The sequence below is a fragment of the Schistocerca gregaria genome, chromosome 5, assembly GCF_023897955.1.
Source record: "Schistocerca gregaria isolate iqSchGreg1 chromosome 5, iqSchGreg1.2, whole genome shotgun sequence".
NCBI classification, from domain to species: Eukaryota; Metazoa; Arthropoda; class Insecta; order Orthoptera; family Acrididae; genus Schistocerca; species Schistocerca gregaria.
In genome coordinates, this window is record NC_064924.1 from 46833962 (window position 1) to 46861001 (window position 27040).

The 27040-nt window shown below is 43.2% G+C and overlaps 1 protein-coding gene across 2 annotated transcripts in view; it reads right to left on the minus strand.

Moving 5' to 3' along the window:
* LOC126273462 (junctophilin-1) overlaps positions 1-27040 on the minus strand; it is an 815451-nt gene that overhangs the window by 241509 nt on the left and 546902 nt on the right. For both annotated transcript variants that reach the window (XM_049977021.1, XM_049977022.1), the window contains exon 3: positions 19596-19897. In XM_049977021.1, coding sequence (XP_049832978.1) covers positions 19596-19897 — 302 coding nt within the window. The remainder of the gene's footprint in view (positions 1-19595; positions 19898-27040) is intronic.

The following is a 27040-nucleotide window of genomic DNA, read 5'->3' on the forward strand; positions in this document are numbered from 1 at the left end:
CGTTAAGATCAAGGCTTTGCACGCAGAAAGCAAGAGGATTTTGAAAATCTCGCGCACTGCGAATGCGCTGTGCTAAGACGCAGTGCACGGGGAAACGCCCGAACGTTGGTCATGTCTGCGAGCACGAATGCATAAAATCCTACGAAACATCCTGCACTGCTGCCCATACAAGATCACCCATGTTCAGGAGTTGCTTCCTGCTGACGTGCCAGGAAACAAACATTCGCTCTGGAATTCCTAGCCGGCGGGAGTGGCCGAGCGGTTCTGGAGATACAGTCTCGAACCGCACGACCGCTACGGCCGCAGGTTCGAATCCTGCCTCGGGCATGGATGTGTGTGATGTCCTTAGGTTAGTTAGGTTTAAGTAGTTCTAAGTTCTGGGGGACTGATGACCTCAGAAGTTTAGTCCCATAGTGCTCAGAGCCATTTGAACCATTGTTTTGGAATTCCTTGTTCGCATAGAAGTGGATAATGAACGGCCATGGAACAGTATGCAGACAGAAGAAGCTCATTCCTATCTCCAAAAACACGTCACTATGTTGAATAGCAGAGTATGGGCAACGGACAGTCCGCACGCACATCAATCGGCACCACTTCATTCTCCAAAGGTGGCTATGTGGTGTGGGTGGACGGTATTATTTATCGTAGGGCCGTACTTCTTCGAGGAGATAAACGCTGCGTGTCCTGTTATCTGTACCATCACTGGTATACTCCATGAGAGGCTTTTGCACACCAGTGTCATTCCAACAGCGTGGATGTGTGGGTAGGGCCATTTCTATGCAAGATGGCGCTCCTCCACATATTGCACAGCCAATGAAACAGTTGCTACAGGGGCATTTCGAAAAAGCTAGAATTATCAGCCGTCACTTTCTTCAGCCAGGCCGTCCATATTACCTGATCCTAATCTGTGTCACTTCTGGCTGTGGGAGTTACCTGAAATATGTGTTCAGTGTTCCAGTTACGAAAGTAGCTGAATTGAAAACATGCAATGCGCAACGCATTTTGAACGTGGCCGCCGAGACAGTCTGATTTGTAGTGGAACATTCTGTTTCTCGGTTTCAACTTGTGCCAGAAAACGGTAAACAGTACATTGAACATCTCTTCCACCAGTCTCACAACATCAATGTCATTTTGATTTCTATGCGGGTTTTGGTTCCAAGACAATAAGAAACCGATTTTTCCCATCCAATGTGGTACGACCTTGCCGTGGTGGATGGGCTTACCCAACTAATAGTGCCACAATTACTGACTGCCGATGGTTCAAATGGCACTATGGGACTTAACTTCTGAGGTCATCAGTCCCCTAGAACTTAGAACTACTTAAACCTATCTAACCTAAGGATACCACAAACATCCATGCCCGAGGCAGGATTCGAACGTGCGACCGTAGCGGTCGCGCGGTTCCAAACTGTAGCACCTAGAACCGCTCGGCCACACCGGCCGGCGAACGTTTACAGCCATGCACATTGAACAGAAAGGATGGTTAATGTGCAACTCAAATCATAGCGGTCGATTGCCATTCATCTCTCATTTGTAGCCGAAACCATTTACGTGATGAATCTTACAGCGCCATCCATGGGTAACTTTTTTCCATGACGTTTCCCTCTGCGTCTATAATATTCTGCTCAAATTTGATGCCATTCTGAGCAGCGGTCCTCTTTTTACAGCCTGTTGTTACTGGAACTTTAATTATGGATGCCCTGTATTTCAAGTCCAAGTACCGGATTTATTTCACTTCTCTCCGAAGCACACAAAGTCTTCATGGCTTTTAAGTCTGACTTTATAACGCTACTCTTTTGGAATGCAAAACCAGCATCTGCGCGTTGTTAACATGTACTACGATTAACACTGAACTTGCGTTTTGGTAAACACCACTCTGCTGGCCGAGAAACACCATTTCCCTCGTCATGTGGAGAGCACCCAGGCGGAGCAAATGGAAAGCTTAACCGCGTGTCGCGCAGGCGGAAAAGTTTTGGAACCCATTTTCCGGACTGTCGGTCAAAGAAACACCCGCTCCTCCTTGAAATGACGTGCAGGGGAAGGTCACACACCAGTATGTCCTTTGAAACACGACTCGCGCTGCATGATTTGCGAGCCACTGTCATTTATGCAAATAAAATTAGATAAAACTAAAATTTTCATACGAATGAGGCGATAGCCGGTGACAGAAAGGCGCAATGAATATTTATGTAGCAGTAAGTAACACGTTCCTTTTTTTGTTTATAGAGCAACGGAGTTCACAGTTCCAAATAAAACAGACTGGAAAAGCCGTGTACTAACCAGAGGAACTATTACTGGCGCGCACCGTTTTGATGTTTTCCTAGAAATATGTTGTAAAACGCTGCTGCCGGAACAGAACACTGAGGCAGATCGAACACCAAAATAACCTTTTCAAATCTCAAACATCTACACTGCATGTATTCAGACTTACGTGATGAATAAAAATTTGTGACAAGGCCAGGATTCGAACCTGCGTGTCCTGCTCACTTGACAGATACGCTAACTACTACGCCACCCTGACACAGCGGCTTTGCACAACTGCACAGGCTACCCTCGCATGCCTCCCTCCTCCACCCAAATTCCCATTCATGCCTCAGGCCACTTGATATATTCCCCCTAAACGTGAACAGCATTTCAGGTGATCTTCAGCTGTATAGAAACAGCTCATCAGCATCGAACGAAACGGGAGATTCTGCAAGAAGCCAAGGCATAAGTGCTTTAATGAAATGAAACCACATGGTTCCAGAGACTCTTTGAAGTCTCACGCATCTATGATGAATGTACGCTGACTTATGACATGAATGAAAATTTGTACCAAGGTCGGGATTCAACCACTGATCGAATTTAGGTAGATACCATGTGGGCTGAAGCGTTAATGGTAATTTGGATGGAGGGGAGGAGCGTGCCAGAGTAGTCTGTGCTGTTGTCGAAAGCCACTGTGCCAGAGTGGTATAGTAGTTGGCGTATCTGCCTAGTGAGCTAGAGACCCGGGTTTCCAATCCCGGCCTTGGTACCTATTTTCATTCATCGCTTCAGTTCGCATAATACAAAACAATGATCTTCGTTAGGATTGTTGCTCTGTCCTGTAAGCGTGCCTACAGAATTAATGATGACGTTTTGAAGAAATTTACGCTGATGAGAAAAAACATTACGAGCGCGGCTCACCGCGAAACTGAATGCCACCTAGTGGTGTTGTGGACACGTGGCACACCAACGGAACTACATAATCGAGGCAGAGACAATTGGGGAATTGTTCTGCCGACAGGTACTGGCCGCAGATGGGGAATCCACTGACGCACACGTTACTCTGATAAAGGATAGATTGTGATGGCCCTGTGCCTGAGGAGATGCATCTTGGAAACGGCAAAACTGGTCGGCTGTCGGTGTCCTCATGTCGTACCCATCTATGGAGAGCTGTTAAAGGACGGTGAAACCACGAGTAAGCAGAGTAGGTGGAGGACGTTCACGCCTTGAAAGGGGCTATAGGTCCTTCACGCCTTGACGCGGAAAGTGGAAGTCGGAGGCTTGCCCAACCTACAAAGCAGAACAGAAGGCGATCTGTAACATATCTGACAACAAAGTACGATGATCGTGAAGGCTCAGGTGTTTCGGAAGACACCGTTCAGCGCATGTTGTCGAACAAGGGGCTCCGCAGGAGACAACCCTTACTTGTTCCACGTTGCTCCAACGACACTTTCAATTACGACTGGGTTGCGCTGGCGACGGGATCATTGAGATTGGACCATGGATCAAGGGAACGTGTCACCCGGTCGGACTACGGCTCTTGTTACGCCAGGCTGATGGTCCTGTACGAATACACCGTCATCCAGGAAAACTGCTGCTGGAAACATGTAAACATATACTGCGGACGCACGAACAGCATTATGCTGGACGCAGGAACAGCATTATGCTGTGGGGGATATTCACCCGGTTACTATGAGACCTGCGGCAGTAATCGAAGACACCATGACCGCGGTGGTCGACGTAAACATTACTGGGGATTACCTGCATCCTTTCACGCTTGATATCTTCCCCAACAGCGATAGCACCTTCCGACAAAAGGATTGTCCGTGATGACTGGGTGTTGTGTGATGTCCATAGGTTAGTTAGGTGTAAGTAGTTCTAAGTTCTAGGGGACTGATGACCGTAGATGTTACGTCCCATAGTGCTCAGAGCTATCTGAGCCATTTTTTGATTGTCCGTGACACAAGACCACATTAACGCTGCAGTGCTAGTTTCGAGCCCTAAAATCATCATTCCGTGATTTACGGGAATTGATTGACATGTGCGCAGACACCTGGTGCCTTCCAGCCTTGTCAAATCCATGCTACACATACTGGTTGCTCTTTGTATTATGAAGGTTCAAAAAATGGTTCAAATAGCTCTGAGCACTATGGGACTTAACATCCTAGGTCATCAGTCCTCTAGATCTTCGAACTACTTAAACCTAACTAATCTAAGGACATCACACACATCCATGCCCAAGGCAGGATTCGAACCTGCGACCGTAGCAGTCCCGCGGTTCCAGACTGCAGCGCCTAGAACTGCACGGCCACCGCGGCCAGCTATTCCGAAGGTGTACCAACACATCACTAAACAAATAGTCATAATGTTTTGTAACTCCACATCTACAACTACATACCCACTACGCAAGTCACCGTATGATGCATGGCGGAGGTTACCTAGTACCACTACTAGTCATTTAATTTCCTGGTCCACTGGCAAATACAGGGAATGTATGCCTCCGTATGAGCCCTAATTTCTCTTATTCTATCTTCGTGGTCCTTACGCGAAATGTACGTTGGCGGCAGTAGAATTGTTTTGCAGTCAGCTTCAGAGGCCGGTGCTATAAATTTTCTCAGCAGTGTTTTGTAGAAAAAAAACGTCGTCTTCCCTCCAGGGATTCCCACTTGAGTTCACGAAGGATCTATGTAACACATGTGTGTTGATCAAAGCTGTCGGTAAAACATTTAGCGGCTCACCCCTAAACTGATTCCATATCTTCCTTTAATCCGACCTTATGGGCATCCCAAGTACGCGAAAAGTGCTCAAGAATGGGTAGAACCAAGTTTTCTATAAGCAGTCTCCTTTATACATGAGCTACACTTTTGGCTCACCGCTGTATTTACGTCCTGTAGCCTACCTTGTCTCAATAGGGGGATGGTATTGTTAATATGCGTTCACTTCATCTGTCATTTGAAAACTATGAAAATATACTTCATCCGCAATAATCCCGAAGCTATTTGCAAAATAGGGCTACAAGCTTTACTGTAACAACTATTGTTATAATTTTCCGTTTTGTCTTAATTGTTGCATTATTCTTCTCCTTCTCCCGTTTTTGCCAATCAGGCACTACTTGCCGACTTGCATTCTTTTATTTGATGTCATCTCATCACCAATCTCTTTTCTTCTTTGTTCGGATCATTTCACAACTGTTCGACCATTGCTTCTGTATTGAAATCCTTTTATAACTAACACGTTTTTGTTATGAAAGTACTTCTTTCTGCTGCTCCTTCTGCTTTTATGTTGTGTATTTCCAAATCTTTATTAATTCATTTCTTTCTCTGGACATACTCGAAGATCTGCTTTTTCAGCCTGTTGTCACTCAACCTGTGTAAATGTCTAAATAGTATCAGTCTTTATGTCCTTATTTTTCTGTTTTCATTTTCCTGTATTTCAACTATTTCATCAATGCTTCTTAGCCTCCAGGTTCCTTGCGTCTTATTGGAACCACAATTTTCTTCATAATTCTTCGCTCTACACTGTTGTACACAACATAAAAATGGAAGTAACTCTCGCATGATGTGTCACTGCCAAGTAACTTAGCTCGATAAAACTTACACCACACATACGAAGGTGAGTCAAATGATAACCTTAAATATTTTTTTAAAATGTTATTTATTGTGCAGAGGTGGTACAAAGCTGTATAACTTTTCAACATTATCTCCCCCACGCTCAATGCAAGTCCTCCAGTGGTTAAAAAGTGAATAAATTCCTTTAGAAAAATATTCTTTTGGTAGTCCGCGCAACCGCTCATGCACCGCGTGGCGTACCTCTTCATCAGAACGGAACTTCTTTCCTCCCATGGCCTCTTTGAGTAGTCCAAACATATGGAAATCACTTGAGGCGAGGTCTGATGAGTATGGTGGATGAGGAAGACACTCAAAATGCAGGTCTGTGATTGTTGTAACTGTTGTATGGGCAGTGTGGGGCCTTGCATTGTCATGTTGCTAAATGACACCTGCAGACAGCAATCCACGTCGCTTTGATTTGATTGCAGGAAGCAGATGATTTTTTAGGAGATCTGTGTATGATGCACTGGTGATAGTGGTCCCTCTAGGCGCATAATGCTCCAAAATGACACCTTTTTCGCCCCAAAAGAGAGTCTGCATAACCTTCCCTACTGACGGTTCTGTTAGAAACTTCTTTGGCTTTGGTGACGAGGAATGGCGCCATTCGTTGCTCTCTCTCCTCGTTTCCGGTTGGTGGAAGTGAACCCAGGTTTCGTCCTCAGTAACGATTCTTGCAAGGAAGCCATCACCTTCTCGTTCGGAGCGCCGAAGAAGTTCTTCACAAGCATCAACACGTCGTTCTCTCATTTCAGGAGTCAGCTACCGTGGCACCCATCTTGCAGAAACTTTATGAAATTGGAGCACATTATGCACAGTGCGGTGTGCTGACCCATGACTAATCTGTAAACATGCTGCAGTGTCATTCAGTGTCACTCGGCGGTTTTCCTTAACTATGGCTTCAACTGCTGCAATGTTCTGTGGAGTCACAACTCGTTGGGCTTGACCTGGACGAGGAGCATCTTCCACTGAAGTCACACCATTCGTCGATGAATTTCGATACGTTTCACACCTTCACTACGCAAAAACCGAATAACAGAACGCTGTTCTTCCCTGGTGCAAGTCGCAAGTGGGGCGGCCATCTTTATACTGATTCTGCGACGGTATGTGTACATCGGCACAATGCTGCCACCTACAGACCATTCTGTACGCTGGTTGTAGCACGCTTACCAACTTACAGGATAACGGCGCGAAATTTCGATTTGTTATTGTAAATTTAAGGTTTTGATTTGACTCACCCTCGTAGTATGGTACAGAAGCCAACTGAAGGAAATATGCAATGAAACGAACCCAAATCACTCTTTCTTCAAACACAGTAAGTACACTGAAGTTGCCATGATTTATGATGGTCCCATGGACATTATAAAAGGCGGGACAAGGTACTTAATAGGGTGGGTTATGACCATTGACGGCAGTGCATGCTCTGCAACGTCCTCCCATGCTGGCCTCAAGGATGGGAGGAGTTCTTATGGTAGGGTTTTCTATTCCTCCACCAGTGTGTTTGATAACTGCTGGATAAATGTTGCAGCATGTGGACGTCTCCCCAATGCAACCCACGCGTACTCGATGGGATACAAGTCGGGTGAATGGGCAGACCAGTCCATTCGCCGAGTATCCTCTCGTTTCGAGGGGTCCTCCACGTCCGCATTTCCGTGTGGTCGCGCGTTGTCACCCGTAAATATTAAGTCAGGGCCGAGCGCAACCCTCTCACAATAACGTGATGAGTGTACCATGTTCAAAGATCTGGAGGTTGGCAGGCCGATTCAACATTATAGCACTCCACACCATAACGCCTATACCACAAAACTGATCAGAGGTGGGAAAGCACACAGAAATATCGCCGAACATGAATGGTTTGTTGTTTAGGTGTTACGGTGTAGAGAGGCATAATGTTGCATAGGCGTGCTGCCACGGTATGGTGACACTGTACTCCTTCCGTATGCGCGTCTTTTTACAAGTGAATTAGGTCATGATTTCATTTTAATCGATTACAACGCGCGACCGCAACGCATAGCGCGTGTGGAGAATCTCTTGGATACTCGTCAAAGGGACGGGCCTGCCTGTTCTCCCACTAAGCACGTGCAGGATGCGGTGGGGGAGACGTACCGCAGCACGCCCACATGCACGGACGACCGTCCAGCAGCTGTCAACAGGACTGGTGGAGGGATGGAAGGCCTCACCCCAAGAACTGTTCAAAAATGGCTCTGAGCACTATGGGACTTAACATCTGAGGTCATCAGTCCCCTAGAACTTAGAACTACTTAAACCTAACTAACCTAAGGACATCACACACATCCATGCCGGAGGCAGGATTCGAACCTGCGACCGTAGCGGCCGCTCGGTTCCAGACTGTAGCGCCTAGAACCGCACGGTCACTCCTGCCGGCCCCCAAGAACTCCTCACCAACCTCGTGACCAGCATATGAAGACGTTGCAGAGCATGCACTACCGTCTGCGGGTATCACACATCCTATTAAGTACCACGCCCCACATTTTTTATTCCAGCGTACGTATTTACTGAGTGTGAATAAAGCGTCATTTCCGTTCGTTGGGTGTATCTTTCAGTTACCTTCTGTACTGTATTGTATTATCGCCATTTCCTCTATGTCTAGTTCAAATTTCATCGAGCCATTTTACCTGACAGTGGCAAATTGTCCGAAACTTCCTTTTCTTCTTAAGTTTTGCACATCAATGTATTCCATAGTTCAGTGCAAACTAGTCACTTGCGTAAAAGCATTGTGGTTTCACTATCGTCTTGTAATACATTATTATGCATTTCGTAATGTGAACTTGTAAATATTTTTGTCATTACATTTTATTTTAATTTGAAGCTTTTTTTAAGAAACAACATGAGCGGTTAGCAAGCTCTGTAATTCGATTTTCGATCTGGCAATGGTTGGAAAAAAGTGTCATTTTGACCTGACATCTGTTCATACTCGTGTTCCTGCTATGAAAAGCAGGCACTGAAACGCTGTACATTTATTTATTTATATATTTGTTTAACCTCTGATGGTCACGACTTTCAGAACTTCTCTAACGTCTAACGAGTCAACCTTTGCCTCTCTTTATAGCTAGCATCACGCTGTGAGCGGAAGCAGTGTTACAGGTGATGATAGTCTTAATAATAATAACAATAATAATAATAATAGTAATTTTTATTTATGGTTGGCAACTAGTATTTGAACATATTAAGTTCTGCTGCATCAGACAAACTTCAATGAGATGTAACGTGTCTTTTGTGGTCCAATCGATAGACCTATGGACACTTGTTCTTATTGCTTGTCACGGGGGGTCGTTTGCGCGAAGTTGGATGTGTTTGTGTATAGGAATTTCGGAGCTTTCATTTTCAAGGTAATTATTTCAAATCTTAAGGTCTCAGCAAATGCAGCACGTAAGCTTTAGCATTTCACCGCGATATACTTCATTTTTAAGTTCCTAGCAGGGTGACCTACCTAAAATTCTGGCGCTAGATACACAGTCTGATGAAATGTATCCTTACACCCCTGGGTAATACAGAACTGACCACTAGAAGTCACGAGAGGCGCTCTTGTTGTCACCACATGCTACGGCAGTTAAGTGGAATTGTTTCAGTTTAGCGAATGCCTAGAGAACAGCATCTGCCATCATGTGTAGTGCCAATAGCGGAGTAGGAGGTAGTGTCACTGTAAAGGGGTGTGGTCCCCTTAATGCTCTCAAGTAAACGCTGGATGCGGAAGGACACGGACACATTTTACAGCATTGTGCACTACGTACCGTAGAGGAACACTTTGGAGATGATGACCGTCGTATCAGTATGAATATGTACTGTATCATAAAGCAGCACATGTGGGGCAACGGTTTGTGGACAATATCATTCCTGAAATGGACTGGCCTGCCGAGTGGGACACGTTTGGGAGGGACTTGAACGTCGACTTCACTCCTCAACCCAGTGTCCAACATCACTACCTTCTCGGTCTTAGATTCTTAAGGAAGATCGGGTTGCCCTATGTCTGCAGGTATTCAGACAGTGAGGGAACCATCACGCAATCTACTTGAAACCTAATGCATCCAATTTGCTAACAAGAATAATATACAGACGAATAGAAAAGAAAACTGGGAATTTATTAGTTGATAGTTTGACTAACTTAAAGGTAAGGGTACCAGAACGACAGTTTTTACATTGCCCTTGAGAATGGAAACAAGAAAAATCAATAGGGTTCGTCAAGCTAGAAAAAGTCCTCGTAAATAAAAATGGAGCAAGATGTCCGAAATTCTCAGGAAAATACGTATCAGCTATAAGGAAAGATGTTTTAAATCGCTTCCATAACTATACAGGGTGAAAATTAATAAAACCGACAAACTACAGGGACGGATTCTTGACTGGGAATTGATGAAAAAAGAAAGATGCTATGAACATGGGTCCAGAAATGCATCGTTGCCACGGTAGATGGCGCTGACGAATGAAAGTTCCCCTGACCACATGCTGTGTGTTCTTTCTGCGTTGCACGCTGTGTGACTGGAGAAGTGTGCTGTAAGCAGCAGAATGGTACAGTATTCATGGTAGGAACAAGCCGGGATGGTATTTGTGTCCCACCAAGCGCAGGGAAACGGCCGAGAGGCAGCACGCCTATACCCAAGCGAGTACCCTCATTACACAATACGCATTACACAATATTTCAAGCCCTTTTTGTGTGTCTGTGTGATCAGGGACCCTTTCAAACACATGAACGTGCAGGGAGTTGGCACATGTTCATAGGACCTTTTTTCCTCGATTTCCAGTCAGAAATCCGTCCCTGCAGTTTGTCGTTATATTAGTGATCACTTTGTATACATAATATAAGTTACACAAGAACTAAGTGCTGGTATTAAAAAGGGCGTGCGGCATGAATACAGTCTGTACAGCAAGGATACAGTCTTTCTCCCGTAGTGTTATGAGTGTACAATGAAGACACGATGAGGAAACTAACAGAAAGGTTTAGAAGTGGGTTTAAAATACAGGGTGGAAGTATATGAGTGATAATATTCACTGAAGATGTTGCTGTTCTCAGTGAAAGTGAGGAAGAACTGCAGGGCCCCTTGAGTACAATGAATAGTCTGATGAGCTACTACAATGGACTGAGAGTAAATCGAAGAACGAAAAAGTAATGACTACCAGAAATGAGGTTAACTATGAACTTAACATCAGTAGCAGAGACCACGAAGTAGGCGAAATGAAGGAAATTTGCTACCTTGAAAGCAAAATAACACGGAAGAAGCAAGGAGCAGATAAGAAGACATTGGAAACACGTAAAGAGTCGAGGTGTTTGATATGTGGAGCTACAGAAGGATGCTGAGAATTTGGTGCACTGATAAGACAAAGAATGAGGAAGTTCTCCGCGGAATCGGCGAGGAGAGGAAGACTTGCAAAACACTGACAAGGATGCACAGGATGATATGTCATGTGTTAAGACATCAAGGAATAGCTTCCATGATACTTGAGGGAGCTCTAAGAGAAGACAGAGACAGGAACTTATCCTACAAATAATTAAAGTTGTTGGGTGCAGTGCTGCTCTGAAATGAACGGGTTGTCACAGGATAGGAATCCGTGTTGGACTGCAACAGATCAGTCAGAAGAGTGATTAATCAAGTGCCATGAGGGAACGGACCGCCTAAGGAGCATTACTGCGCAATGCTTTTTTAGTTCCATGATCTGCTAAACAATCTCACTTACATGACGCCATAGTTGAGTGGTTGGATTCGAACGGAGTGCAGTGGCGTAATCACGAGACACTGCACTCACTCTCAGGAGAACTGTGGTTCAGATCCCCAATCAGTGAACCATATTTATGTTTTCCATAGTTTCCCTACGTCACTTGATGCTGAAGTGACTGAAAAGGACTCGGCAGACTTCCTTCCGTGTCCTTCTCCAATCCGAACTAAGCTGTTCTCTAATCCTTAATGGCTGGACGTCAAAAGCTTTCCTTGCAACTACTCTAGTAGGAGGTTCCTGTGGTTTTCATAGAACCTGCGGTTCTTTCGAAAAATGTATGTACATGAGCTGGTACTTCGGCCTCATATGCACAGAACTTAAATAGATTAAACACAGTATGGCGCAGACATTGAATACGAGTTGACTGACCTTAGGCTGACAAGCTGTGGGAGGCCTTTTAGCCTCAGAGATACGTAACTACGGACCGACGGCTGGAAAATGTCGACCCATGTGGTCTTACGGCGGTTAGAAAGCTCCCACCTAATCACTGAACCAGAGCAAAGATCGTGAAACGGTGTAACTGTCGGTCTACGAGTTCTGTGTACTGTCAGTCAAAATGGCTGTGGCTCATAACTGAATTTTATCATACTTTTACAGGCTGTCCATGTAGTGATCGGAGTCCCGCATATATGGTGTCCCTTGAACAAGACTTGGCACAGTCACAGGCCAATCAACAGTCCTATGTTATTGTAAATGGCTTGTAAATCGAAACCGAATTAGCCACTCAAATATTTTATGCGCATATTGCCCTGTAATAAACGGTAACGGTAGGAGCTGTGCATACTTGCTGGAAAAAGAAGGTAACTCATGGACAACGGCTGAAATAATACAAGTTTAATAAGAATAATAATTGCGACAAATACTGTGCAATAAGTCGTCTTGAGAATGAACAACAGTCTTAAAAGATAGCTCAATCACTACTATTAGAAGAGCAAATTGAGTTTTGGAAAGGAGGGCCTTGTAGCAATAATACCGGGTGTTTCGAAATGAATATCGGGGTTTTAATGCTTTGTGGCATTTATTACATTCACAAAATCATAAATAATACATCAAACGAAAGAGCAACTCCAACAGCTTTTCTTAAAAATGTTCAATGTGAGCACCATTCGTCTCACGACACACATTAAGTCGATAGGCGAGTTCTTCCCCAACCTTGCTCAGTGGGTACAAAATAACTGTTGCAACAACCGCTTCAGTCCTGCTTTTTAAGTCAGCTGTTGCGGAGGCACATACACGTGATCCTTTAGGAACCTCCATATGTAAAAAAAAACAACACATGGCGTCATATCGGGTGAACGTGGAGGCCATGCGAAACAAGCTTTATCATTCGGACCCTTCCGGCCAGTCTAGAGGTCGAATACAACGTTGTTTAGCCGATACTGAGTTAAGCCAGTTCCGCGGCTCACCATCTTGCTGCCAAATATAATTCTGTCGCACAGTTGCTTCCAATTGAGGAAAGAACCATAGTTATAGCGCGTCATAATAAGAAACATCAGTTACAGTTGCTTCACCGAAAAATAAAAGTACAAAAACTTTTTTGTGGGAAATGGCACAAAAAATATTCGCTGTAATGGAGCCTCGTTGAAACTGTAGTATCCCGTGCCCCCACGAGATACGCACAACATGTGTGTTCACCTTTCCACTTAGTGTGACGTCGATTCATCACTCAAGGAGACGCGATCCAGAAAATCTTCATCGTCATGCAGCAACATTTGTCACTTGCAAAGTTAGCACGTAAATTGTAGTCCGCAGGCTTTAGAGCTTGTAACAACTGCAAATGATAAGGACGTAGTTGCAAACGCCTCCTTAAAAATGACCGCACAGACATCACTGGAATTGCTAATTCACGACTAGCCTTCTGAACTGATTTCTTTGGGGTAGGCTCGTTCAATCCATTCTTCAGTCAGTCTTGGTCGTCCCATTGTGCAAACACAGCCGGTGCCTTGAAACTGATGATACAATCTACTGATGTTAATGCCATCTGGAAGATTACAACGGAACTTAACACGGAATACATGTTGCACTGTAATAAGAGATTCAGTTTAGAAAACTGTGAAACACAAAAAACTTTCAGTTTAATAGGCGCCATCTTTGCTTCAGCTCTTTCTAATGGAATGCAAACTCTTTCTTTTGATGTACTATCTATTACTGCAAGTTGAATGTACCCCGATATTCATTTTGAAACACTCAGTATTACTTTAATAAGACAGGGCCTAGAAAAAAGAACTTTAATGTGGAAACCGGCGTAGTATTTTTTAAGGAGTGTTTTAGAAATATCAGGGTACACAAACACTTAATACACGTAATTAAAACTGCAGATCATTAAACTAAAATTGTAATAAACGTATATGCAGACAAGACTGAAATCATAACAGTTAATAGACATATTTTCAATAGCTACACTGATGATACTGTTAGACAATGGAAACGCAAGGTCAGCGGAGGCACTAAAACACGACCAGATATCTGGATAAATGGCATGATTTTCGCTGAAGACCACATAACATTGCGAAGGAGCGAGTAATATCTGCAAAGCGCTCCCTGCCTAGACCAGATACGTGAGAACCTCAGTTCTAATATTTCTGACAGAAAGGATAATATTATGACTATCAAAGGAAAAGAACACAAACATTGCAAAAAATTCCTAATTGATCATGTTTTAGAAGACGTTTCTCATTCTAACTTCTTAGGCTGTGTTGTAAGCACCAGCTTAAAAATTACACAGGATGATGTGTGGTACAAGACAAAAAACACTAGGCAGCAAACTGCGGAAAGAAATATGAAAAAAATTTTATAAAGTATCGGCTAAACATTTTTCTAACTACAGCTCTTGGAAAGTGGGTAGTTGAAAGCATAGCAACCTTCATTTCTTGCTTGTAGAAATGCGTATTACAACTTTTCAGTTCGCAAAGTAGTCTCCACTGTGTGACGGCATATGTCAGCATGACCAGCAGGAGACGTCAAACATTTTGTACTGTAAGGTAAAGTTGACTCTCTAGCATGGGATCACTAATGTCTGAATGACTTTGAACGTGGCTACTGAAAGCATAGCAACACTTGCTTCTTATATATTTGACTATGTGTTACTACTGTACAGTATGCTATTTCAGCGAAATGTCAAGTAGTTTTCACTGTATGACAGCAGAAGATAATAAAAGTTTTTAACTTAAATATGGATTTAATACCCTAGCATGGGGGTCACTAGAATGTTTGGCTGACTTTGATATTGGCTTTTGGCTGAATTTTTGGCAATTTTAGATGCAGAGATTACATGATAGCATTGTTTACTTTGTTAATTCAAAAATGGTTCAAATGGCTCTCCTAGAACTTACAACTACTTAAACCAAACTAACCTAAGGACATCACACAATACCCAAAAAGTTCACATGGTTAGTGTAATGTCTGACATTAAGAATATAAGATAGCAATGATTTGTATTGCAAGATAAAGTAAACTACCTATGCATGGAGTCACTATAATATTTGGACGACATCGAAAATGCGTAAATGAAAGCATAGCAAACCTCGTTCCGTACTTGTATGAATATGTATGACTGCTGCTCACTATGCTATTTCATTGAAGTGTTATTCAGTTTCCGGCCTTGAAATGTGGTAACTGAAAGCATAGTGAGCCTAATTTCTTACCGTTCTGAGTTTTATTACTGCTGTTTTGTATGTACTTCACCGAAGGGTCGAGTCATTTTCATTTTACGATAACACTAACTGACAAACGTTTTGAACTGCGGAATGAAGTTAATACTCAAGCATGGGATCACTACAAGCTTCAGCCTTTTTCTGCCTCTGACATCAGCTTCACAGGTGTTTCTGACAAATTTGTATATAGAAATAATATTCGTTACTCTGAAAATTCTCATCAACAAGTGCACCTTAGGCCGTAAGTTAGATCAAAAGCAGTGCCTCTGTGTGTTTCTTAATGTCATCACGGAATTTGGTTTGTTTAATGCATGGTACAAAGGTCGAATTATTCTCATCGACTGACCAATAACTTATTTCGGTAAAGTCCATAAGAGAGAGATGTGTGTTTTGATAAATAATGTTGTTTCGTTGTTTACGAAAGTGCCACTCAGTGACGCTCTGGAGCACATCGGTTCCATTTTCCCACAGGACATCTAAAAGCTCTTCCATGCATGTCTCACGACGAGCTATTTCAAGTGGAATGGCGATTTCTACGAACAGCTGGAAGGCGTCACCATGGGTAGTCCTCTCAGTCCAGTTGTGGCCAACTTCTTCATGGAACTATTCGAAGCACAGGCACTGGACTCGGCGACTTGCAGACCTAAGCTGTGGTACAGGTACGTTGATGATACTTTCGTGGTGTGGAGCCACGGTGAAGACAGCTCGGTGACTTCCTAAGACACTTCAACAGCCTCCATGCCAACATAACATTTACCATGGAAGTAGAAAAGGACAAGAAACTGCCATTTCTAGATGTGCTAGTCACAAGGGACGGCGGAAACCTGGGACACAGCGTGTATCGAAAACTGACACACACGGACCGATACCTGCACAAACCGTCAAACCACCACCCGAGCCAGAAAAGAGGCACGATTAATACGCTAGTAACGAGAGCAGGAGGAATATGTGAGCCGCAACACCTCAAACAAGAAATGCAACACCTGGAAACTGTCCTGAGGAGCAATGGGTACTCCACAAATTATATTAGAAGTGTAACAGAGCCAAACATTCTGCGAAGTAAGGAATCTGAAAAACAAATGTCGGGTACGGTCTTTCTACCATACATTCCCAGAGTGACGGACAGAATCGGCCGGATATTGCGCAAACTTGGCGTAAAGACGATTTTCAAACCGACAAGGAAGATCAAAGAGATTCTTAGATCGGCAAAGGATAAAAGGGACCCACTTGAAATGTCGGGAATATACCGTATACCATGCACATGCGGAAAAGTTTATGTCGGAATTACTGGACAATCAATCAACACCAGGATCAAAGAGCATAAGCGACATTGCAGGTTGGGGCAGGTGGAGAAATCGGTCGTGGCAGAGCACGCACTGAGTGAGACCGACCACGTCATAAAATTCGCCGACACGGAAGTTCTGGCTGAAGAGCAGCACTATCACACGCGCTTGTTCAGAGAAGCTGTAGAAATACAAAAGCATGTGAACAGTTTAAACGAGAAAGAGGAAAGCCTTAAGGTAAACGGATCCTGGCTTCCCGTACTGCAGCTAACGACCGTCGCAGGTAGAAAGAGGAGAAGCGCACCGGAAATGACCGCGGGGAAAGTTCAAATGGTTCAAATGGCTCTGAGCACTATGGGACTTAACATATGAGGTCATCAGTTCTCTAGAACGTAGAACTATTTAAAACTAACTAACCTAAGGACATCACACACATCCATGCCCGGGGCAGGATTCGAACCTGCGACCGTAGCGGTCGCGCGGTTCCAGACTGTAGCGCCTAGAACCGCTCGGCCACAAGAGCCGTCACCGCGAGGAAAGCCCATGCACGCTGGCGCGCTGGCGGTCGCGCGGTTCCAGACTGTAGCGCCTAGAACCGCTCGGCCACAACGGCCATCACCGCGGGGAAAGCCCTCGGACGCTGGCGCGCCAAGTACATATAGTCTGCAGCCGCGAGCCCGGCTCCAGTTCACGCCGGCAATGGAGGGTGAAGCTTTCACAATGCCAGCCACTGGTGCAGGCGAAACGGCAGGAAAAGCATTAGAAGAACGTCGGCCGAAGAACCCGAGACAGAAGCCAGAAGGCAGTTTGTCAGTTAGGTTACAACTGTAATGCCATGGACGCTTTTTGCGTGAAATCTTATATACTGTATTTTGAGAAATAACACAATTTTATTCTGGTGCAAAGTTTGAATCTTTGTTTGCGATTACAGATCAGTAAATGTGTGTGTGTTTTTCACTTGAAATTGTTGCTTACTTTCATAAGTAAATTTATTTTCGTGCAAAGGTTGTAGTTTTGTGATATCGACCTTCCATCTGTGTCTTGTTCCACTACTTCTTTGGCCTTATTGTGCGTAAATTTTTCGTTTTCTGAACGTATTTTTGTGCATTACGAAAATACGCAGTTTAAGTAACACTTCTCCCATTGTATAACGGTGCTTGATCAGTTCTTTTGTCTCTGGCTATGTTGTGTGTTTTTACATGTGTTTTGGAGCATTACGATTGAAGTTTTCGTGTTATTTAATAGTTGATCAAAAGAAATACTGTCTGATAAGGTTTTTGAGAGCCTTTGCACCATAGTTCCGATTGATAAATGTTGCACCTTTCCTCATAATTTGTTTTTGTGTATAATCTCAGGTAAGCCTAAATCAATTGAAATGACAAGCAGTAATTTCCAATCAGTATCTTCTATTATATTTTTCTAGTGTAGAACATGATGCATTAACTTCTTCGCCCCTAAACTGACTCTCCCTAAGACGAAATATTACTGACAAACCTGTAAAAACTTCAGCTGTTTTCTTTACAAAATGACGAATAACATTGACATAAACACTGTGTTGCCCACGTAGTTTTGCAAACATTTTAGATGCTAAATTAACAGTATGACACTTCACAAACATAAAAAAAAATTTAGACGTGGAAGTACTTAATTGAGGACACATTATGTCTTACACCAGTAGTGTAAAAATTGCATTCTTCCAATAGCTGTCAGTAATTCAGACTGCCTATTTGTTAATACGCTTGGGTGCTTAACATAGTATTTTAGCCAACATATGTTTGTGCAGTTATAGGCTTGGTTAGGTTCGTTATGGTACATAGTCTGATATAAGTTTACAACCTGAATGTCACCTACCTGCTTAGGATCTTATTTTCTTGCCCGCATGTGCTTTGCAAAAGTCTAGGTATGAAAGTAACTCTGGGGCATTTACTTTGAGAATCCACAGTAATATATATATATATATATATATATATATATATATATATATATATATATATATATATGTGTGTGTGTGTGTGTGTGTGTGTGTGTGTGTGTGTGTGTGTATCGTCTCAGTTGTGTGACTGGATTCGTGATTTCCTCTCAGAGAGGTAACAGTTCGTAGTGATAGACGGTAAATCATTGAGTAGAACAGAAGTGATATCTGGCGTTCCGCAAGGTAGTGTCATAGGCCCTCTGCTGATTCTGATTTATATAAATGATCTGGGTGATAATCTGAGCAGGCCCCTTAGACTGTTTGCAGATGACGCTGTAACTTACCGTCTAGTAAAATCATCAGATGATCAATTCCAATTACAAAATTATCTAGAGAGAATTTCTGTATGGCGCGAAAAGTGGCAATTGGCACTAAACAAAGAAAGTGTGAGGTCATCCACATGGGCATCCGATAAATTTTGGGTATACGATAAATCGCACAAATCTAAGGGCTGTCAATTCGACTAAATACCTAGGAATTATAATTACGAGCAACATAAATTGGAAAGACCACATAGATAATATTGTGGGAAAGGCGAAACAAAGTCTGCTCTTTGTTGGCTGGAATAATGCTGCGCGGTATGGGGTAGGATTGACGGAGGACATCGAGAAAGTGCAAAGAAGGGCAGCCCGTTTCGTGTTATCGCGCAATAGGGGTGAGAGTGTCACTGATATGATACGCACGTTATGGTGGCAGCCACTGAAACGAAGGCGGTTTTCTTTGCGGCGACATCTATTTACGAAATTTCAATCACCAACTTTCTCTTCCGAATGCGTAAATATTTTGTTGACATTCACCTACGTGGGGAGAAATAATCGTCATAATAAAATAGGAGAAATCAGAGCTCGGACGGGAAGATTTAGATGTTCCTTTTTCCCACGCACCATTCGAGAGTGGAATGGTAGAGAAGTAGTACGAAAATGGTTCGATGAACCCTCTGCCAGGAACTTAAGTGTTGTGAGTTGCAGAGTAACCATGTAGATGTAGATTGTTTTAAATCAATGTCTTCAGTCTACGTTCGTCGAAGTCAGTGAGTTGTTGTGAACAACCCACTGTGCTGCTGCTGCTAACTGCTCTCCATCTATTAGTTAGCGTCGGCAGAGCCGCTTACCGAGATGACCTTGCGCAGGCCCTTGGAGGACTTGTCGGTGAGCGAGCCGCGGCGCGCCGGCTGGTCGTCGGAGCGCGCCTTCAGCACGAAGCCGCCGCGCGAGTCGTCGAGGCGTCGGTCGCGCTCCGCCGCCGCGGCCGCCGCCACGTCCGCCGCCGCCGGCTCCGACGAGCGCAGCGACGTCATGGAGGCGCGCACCGCGCGGGAGCCCGGCCGGTAGTGCGACGCCAGGCCGAAAGGCGCCGACGCGCGCACACCGTAGCCGTGCCGCATGCCGCGCAGCCACTGCCCCTGGTACGTGCCTGCCGGCAAAACACAGCTCGTCAGCACACGAGGTGCAACGGCGCCACCATCGGTCGCTTGTGCACACACACACACACACACATACCGAGCGTAGTCACAAAGCTTTAATCGTCACCTCGAAAGAACAAAAACTGCATAGTTAAGTTTTCATTTGTCTACAGGGTCATGTCTGCACCCATGGTACACATTGAAATCCAGTTATGTATAGTGCCTAGAGTTGAGTTTTGCCGAAACTATGGGTCAGTAGTTTCGGTACATTACATACTTGACGTAGTGAATAGCAGTGTTACCTGCAATAGTGGTAGCATTCGTAGGAACAGAAACATAAATGAAATGTGTAAGAGAGAAAGGGAACCGACGACAAGTTTTCTCTGTTTATTTGTTTGTTTTACCCCTAATTAGAACCGTACATCATTCAGTGATAGTATACCAAAAGTTAGTTGATCCACTAACTTCCGCCCCTTTATGTATCCAAAACTATTAATTTTGATGCAAGTACAGTTCACATATACAAATATAAATAGTTATTGTTGCTATTTTTTACTCAATAGAGCGTTTTTCATCATGATCAAAAGCAAGAGTTTCCTATTTTATTGATAAATGCGAAAGTCCTTTATGAATAACAGAAACATGTTTTAAGGGGGTAGGAGCAGGAGAGATATCTCAGGACATTTTAATTTCCAGTGTCTATACTTTTACAAATAAATTCATAAAAGTTTGCCAGCATCACCAGGAGGGATTCAGGATTCACACTCTTCGCAGTGGATGTTCGAAAATATAGCAAAATAAATTTTTAAGCTCGAAAGTTCATCATTTTTTCACTTACTAATGGCTGCATTTGTTGCTATAGGTACACTTTTCTTCATAAGTTAGAGAGATTCTTCGATGAATTTTGCACAGCATACATACCATACTTACAGATGTATGAAACTCTACAATTTATTTAATTTATGAAAAAATTAATGAGCTGTTATATTTTAAACTTCGTGATTAGAAAAAACACAAATTTTATAGTTATTTACATCAATTTTTACCACAGTTTTTAATAGATTTGGAAAATTCTAGAGTTTCGTACACCTTTAAGTATGGTTTGTCTGCTGTGCAAAATTCATCGAAGGATCTCTCTTACTTATGAAGAAAAGTGTACCTATACAAACAAATGCTGCCATTAATAAGTGAAAAAATGATGAAATTTCGCATGTGAAAAAAGTTATTTCGTTATTATTTTCGAAGTTCCACTGCTAAGAGTGTCAATTCTGAATCCTTCCTGGTCATGCTGACAAAGTTTTATGAATTTATTCGTAAAAGTATAGACAGTGCAAATTAAAATGTCTTGTGGTGCCTCTCCTACTCCAAGTCGGCCCGTTTGACGTTCTACCCCCCTTAAATATATTCGACGAAGTATTGAAGCGATGTCTGATATATTTTTGTTTTGCGTGTTTTTATTTTACCAATTTTTTTTTTCTGGTGGGGATTTATTTTGTAGCGCTATATGATAAATCTGTAACATCTATCTGTTTCACGTTCCAAATCAACAATTCTCGAATAAAAGCTGACTTAAGCCTTAACAGTTTCATTTTTTCTATGAATGCTCTTTACTTGTAAGTAGTGCACAAGATCATAATTATATAGAACAAAAACATTCCCTAGTTTACCAGGCCGTTTATATCGTCACTCAGTTCCTAGACGGTTCACGCTTCTGAAATTTAAGGGAGTCTAATAAGACACTGATCACTGTCAGAAAGAAAGAGATCGTTATTATGTAACGCCCGATAGGTATGCAACACACCTAACATACAGGCAATGCAGGTGCGACCTTAACATACCAAAGCTACTAGGAAAACTACATTTACTTATGATAGTCTACCGTAGTCCACAATAGTTCTACGACTCTATTAGCGCCGCTAGAGAAGCAAAAACAAAGTGGCGGAGTCCACTGATAAATGAGTTTTCTGTTTTTTTAGATTTTAATTTCTACAACTCAACAATAATCCATGCTAGTTGGTGGATGTCCACGGCAGCAATATACGGAATCACAATGGGAGTGGAGACCCTAGTGGTCGAAGAGCCGCGTATCAAAATCGAGGCGATATTGTAAAAAGTGGAAATTAGTTATGGACCAGTTTCCACTTCTTGCACGACATTTTGAAAATAACAAAGGCCGCCGACCGTTGATTCCGTGACAGCTCACATCCATGAATAAAGCCCGCCGAACCGAGGCATCAGCAAAATGTTGCAACTGTGTCCAGTCACTCCTGGTACCTTCTTTAATTCTAGGTGTATCACTAAGGCCCAGAGCAGAGCAAACAGTGGAAGCATGTGGATTCAACAATCCCGAAAAACGTCAAGATCAAACAGTCATTGGGCAACGTGAAGCTCTTTTTTTGTGGGGACGTCTCCCATGGAATGTAGAGGTTACATCCTACCGCAGTTTCTGACAAAGTTATGGGAGGCGATCGCGGTAAGCTGTCCAACGGATTGATCTTGTTTCAGGACAACGCCCCAGCTTCGTCTGCACAGGACACAGTCCAGATGCTCCTGCCAAAGGAATATCAAACTTTTCCTCACCCGCTGTACACTCGAGACAAAACACGCAGTGACAACATCCTTTTCCTCGCGTGAACAAACCACTGTGCGGAGGTACTTCCAGAAACACGAGGTGATTTTCCAGGGGTACAGTCAAAACGCAGCATTCAATATTCTGCCAAGTTATCTACCTTTTGGAAAAATATTTAGAACACTAGAGTGAATACATAGAGGAGGACTAACTGCATCACCATGTTTCATGATGGCAGCATGATTTTTTTTCGCGGTCATAAGCATAACTTTATTACTACCCCTCGTATCCGTGGTAACACTCGCAATTTACAGAGTTTCATCAAAAACAACATAGTAACAAAGTTTTCTTTTCTTAAATAATATACAATTTCGGTATGTGTGAATAACGTGTTAATGTGGATGATGCAAAAATGACTATTTTCACGCAAAAAAAGCTTCCCACCTATAGCTGCACAATAAATATAACTAAATTAGCCCGGTTTCCTTTGCTCGAAGAGAAAATTCGTGACTTTTCTGAGTTGGACTCTATATAAACACCTTGCTTCCAAAAGGTTACGGGCGTGACTTTATTCCTGACGTATAAGCGACTTCATCGCAGTAACTACGATGACAGCTGGAACTAAGAACTGTAAACCACAAATGTGCATTCGACCAGTCTGTTGTGAACAGGCAGTGTTAACTGGTCAACGTCGATTTGCCACAAGTAGCAATGAAACAGCGCACTGATCATCACCAAGTGTTGAAGACATTCTCCACAATGTTTCGCAGAAGAAAAAAGTATGTGCAGATTTTACCCCGCATATCTTTACTTCCGAACAAAAGAACGATCTGTGTACGCCAGCACGATTTTAATGAAATGAAAAAGTGACACTTACTTCTCAATGAGGCTCCGCCAAACTGCATTTAAATTTGTTGTAATATGCAGAAGGTGCGATCTTTATATGAAGGATTTAACTAACGCTTAATGTAACGAAACATGAATCTGTTTGCTTTCCGAAGAGTGCTGGTACACAAGGCTCAGGTGTATATTGAACAAATAGGAAACTTAACTCCAATGACAGGAACAACATACACTTGTGGGACCTCAGGTAGCATTATTTTTAGGTGTTACATGCACATACGAAAATAAATAAATGATACACGGTTATAAACTGTTGTATCTTCGGCTGCAGAAAATCGTATTTTATTAAGCCACTGAAAGATGGCGTTTTCTAGATGCCTACTACTAATAATATACGTCAGTTGACCGTTCCCGTGGGTAATATTTTTCACTTTGTCGATTAAATTTCATGGGGCAACGAAACCATTCTTCTACGTATTAATTGCCTAACGAAGTTATTTGTCACGATCTTCTGTAGCGACTCCCAAAACCGTATAGCAGTTTCCGAGTACCACTCCTGATTGATCATATAAACATCCCAATATCGATTCTGGAAATACGGTTCCAACTACCAGATTTTCACTTCCATAGTCGATTTTTTTCTATGTAAACATACAACAGTGGTGGATCGTGCTTGGGATATGTTGCTTTTAAAAACTTTCGACTGAATTGCATGGAGTGACGTTTTGTGCAGTGAAGGAGAACTAGATACACTAAACTCAACATGAATTCCTCTAATATCTAAGTGAAGAGAAACAGCCATCGTGCTGAATAAATCAGAAACCGGAATAGCTGATTTCGTTATTTCCAAATGACATTTGTGTAAAACGACTGACAGTCGGAAAACCCCTTCAGACTTTCGCATGTAAATGTAACAGCGAGAAATGTCATATGTAAACGTAGTGTGTGTGTGTGTGTGTGTGTGTGTGTGTGAGAGAGAGAGAGAGAGAGAGAGAGAGAGAGAGAGAGAGGGGGGGGGGGGGAGGGGAGGGAGGGCGGAGGGGGGGGGTGTTTCGGACTCGGGCGAATGTCTGTGTTCGGCAGCGAAGCATAAGCGGCAGGCGCTACCATTTACCGTGCTCAGGCCTACCTCAAGACAATCAATAAAGCGCTAGGTCGCGTTCATCGATGAAGCACTTCTGGGCAGAGAATGCAGGGAGACAACAAACTAATATTTAGTTATATTATCCTTCATCCTGTTGGTTTCTTCATCTAATCCAGGACCGCTCTCATCCTGAGCGTCTGAAAAGTTCTAGTCATCGAAATCAAGTACGCGCTGCACGAGCCGAAGCGAAGGGGTTTTGTATTTCATTATCATATCTGTTAAGATCAGGTCATCCGGCCTTTCTGAAAGTCATGTCCACAACTGCTGAGTGGATGCGATGTATGAACTTTAAAAACTCATGCACTACGTGAGCTCTGCAGAGAAAGAACTGTGCGTGGTTTCGCGTGTTGGTTCTCTTGTTGTCGAATACGGCGAGTTACGTCCTCAACTAAGAGGAATCTGATATGGATCCGACTTTCAGCACGACGCCGGTATTACAAGGAGTCTTCATCAAAAATTTGAGGGGCCAGAAACAATACAATTTTATAACACAGCATAAAATGTAGATACAATGAAAAAAACATGCATTGATTCCAAAAAAATGATTTAATCTATAAAGAAAAACAAAAATCCCCTATTATCAACCGACAATGAAATATTTAATTGCGTTTTGTATTTCTCTTTTAACCCGGTATTTGAAACATACATCTCAGCGAATTTCATTTCTATGTTGTTCATAATCGAAAATTGCCGTAAGATAATGAAATTTTAACAAAAGAATTTCGATGAAATCATTTCTTTTTGTTTTCAATTTGTATTGAAAGTTGATATTGACGTATTGATCACCTCACGGCACTAATTCGCCAGGTCACATCAGACAAACTAGCTGCAACGTAGTGACTCTCCATATACTAGCTGAAGCACGCACGTAAATCTTACGTCTCAATTTGTAAATCATATATTCAATCAGTTTGTGGGATAGAGTTCCATGTCTGTTGCACTTGGTCGGTCAGTACATTGTTCGAGAATGACACTGAAGATTGTCCGATGACGTCCCATACGGGCTCGACTGGAGACAGATCTGGTGATTGAGCAGATAAAGGCAACATGTCGACACTCTGTAGATCATGTTGGGTTATAACAGCGGTATTATTCTGTTGGAAAACACGCCCTGGATTGCTGTTCATGAATGGCACCAGAACAGGGTGAATCACCAGACTGACGTACGGATTTGCAATCGGGAAGCGTGGGTTAACCACGAGAGTGTTCCTGTTGTCATAAGAAATCGCACCGCCAGACCATAACTCCAGGTGTTACTAGGCCGCTGATAGGTTGGTTGCAGGCCTCCTCCTAACAAATAAACGACCATGACTGGTAACGAGGCAGAACCAGCTTTTATCAGAAAACACAACAGGCCTCCATCTTGCCTACCAATGAGCTCTCGCTCGGCACCACGGAACTCGCAAATGGCGTAGATTTGGGGTCAGTGGAATGCACGCTTCAGGGCGTCTGGCTCGCAGCTATCCTTGAAGTATCCGATTTGTAACAGTTCGTCGTGTCACTGTGATGTTAACTGCTGCTCAAACTGCTGCTGCAGATACAGTACGATGCGCCAGAGCCACACGCCGAACACGTGGCCGTCCGAAGCCGGGTCTTTTTGCGACTGAACCATCCCGAGAACACTGCAACCAGCAGTTATGTTCGGTGGCTACGTTCCTGCTTAGTCTTTCTGCAGTATGGCAGAAGGAACATCCAGATTCTCGCAGCCATGTTGCATGACCTCGTTAAAACTCAGTGAGCTGTTGATCACGGCGTCTTCAACCTCATAAGGCATTCTTGACTAACATCAACACACTACATCCTATTTCAGAGGTAACTACCGCTTGAGATCGTTACACCGTGTATTCAAAGCAAACCTGATTTACAGCTTCATAGCGCCACTCTTATGCGACTGGGGCGAAATAACAATAGATCTCATTTTTCAGGTGTAGAAACACGCCTACCAATTTTCGTGTATCTCGCACAACTCCTTCGTGGGTTGGGATTTTTTTCCCGTCAGTGTACTTGCTCGTGCGTCGTTCATCTATATTCAAGTCAGTATGAAATGCTGGAAACATTTACATTTCATTATCATTAATTTTTCACGAACATTGTATGTTTCATATGACATGTAAAATCAGAATACAGGGCACAAAGAAATATCCTGTGCACTTTGTGCCGCTGCTGTTATAGCTGTCTGTCCAGGACCGTTACGACAAGAACACATCATTAAACCATCTCTAGTAGTGTTAATGTGCTACAAGAAGGTCAAGCACCACTGCCCACTGATGTGGCTGCCTCATCGCGTGCCCGCTAGTGGTCATAGGTCACGATTTAAAGAAGGGAATGCTCAGCGAGGGCAGAATAGGTTTCCACAAGAGCTTGGGATCACAGCCGTGCCAAGTTACGGCAGAACCAGGACACAATGGAATCCGCTCTCTGTTGCTCTTTTCCGAGTATTATTTCCCTTGGCTACCTAAATTATTCCACGGGCTGTTCTGATACGTGTACAAGATAGGTCGCAGCTAACCCTTCCACGAAAAGTCACATAGAATAATAACAACCCCATCCCCAGGAGTATCGATATCCACGAGAACAAAAAGTAGAAGAATAAGAATA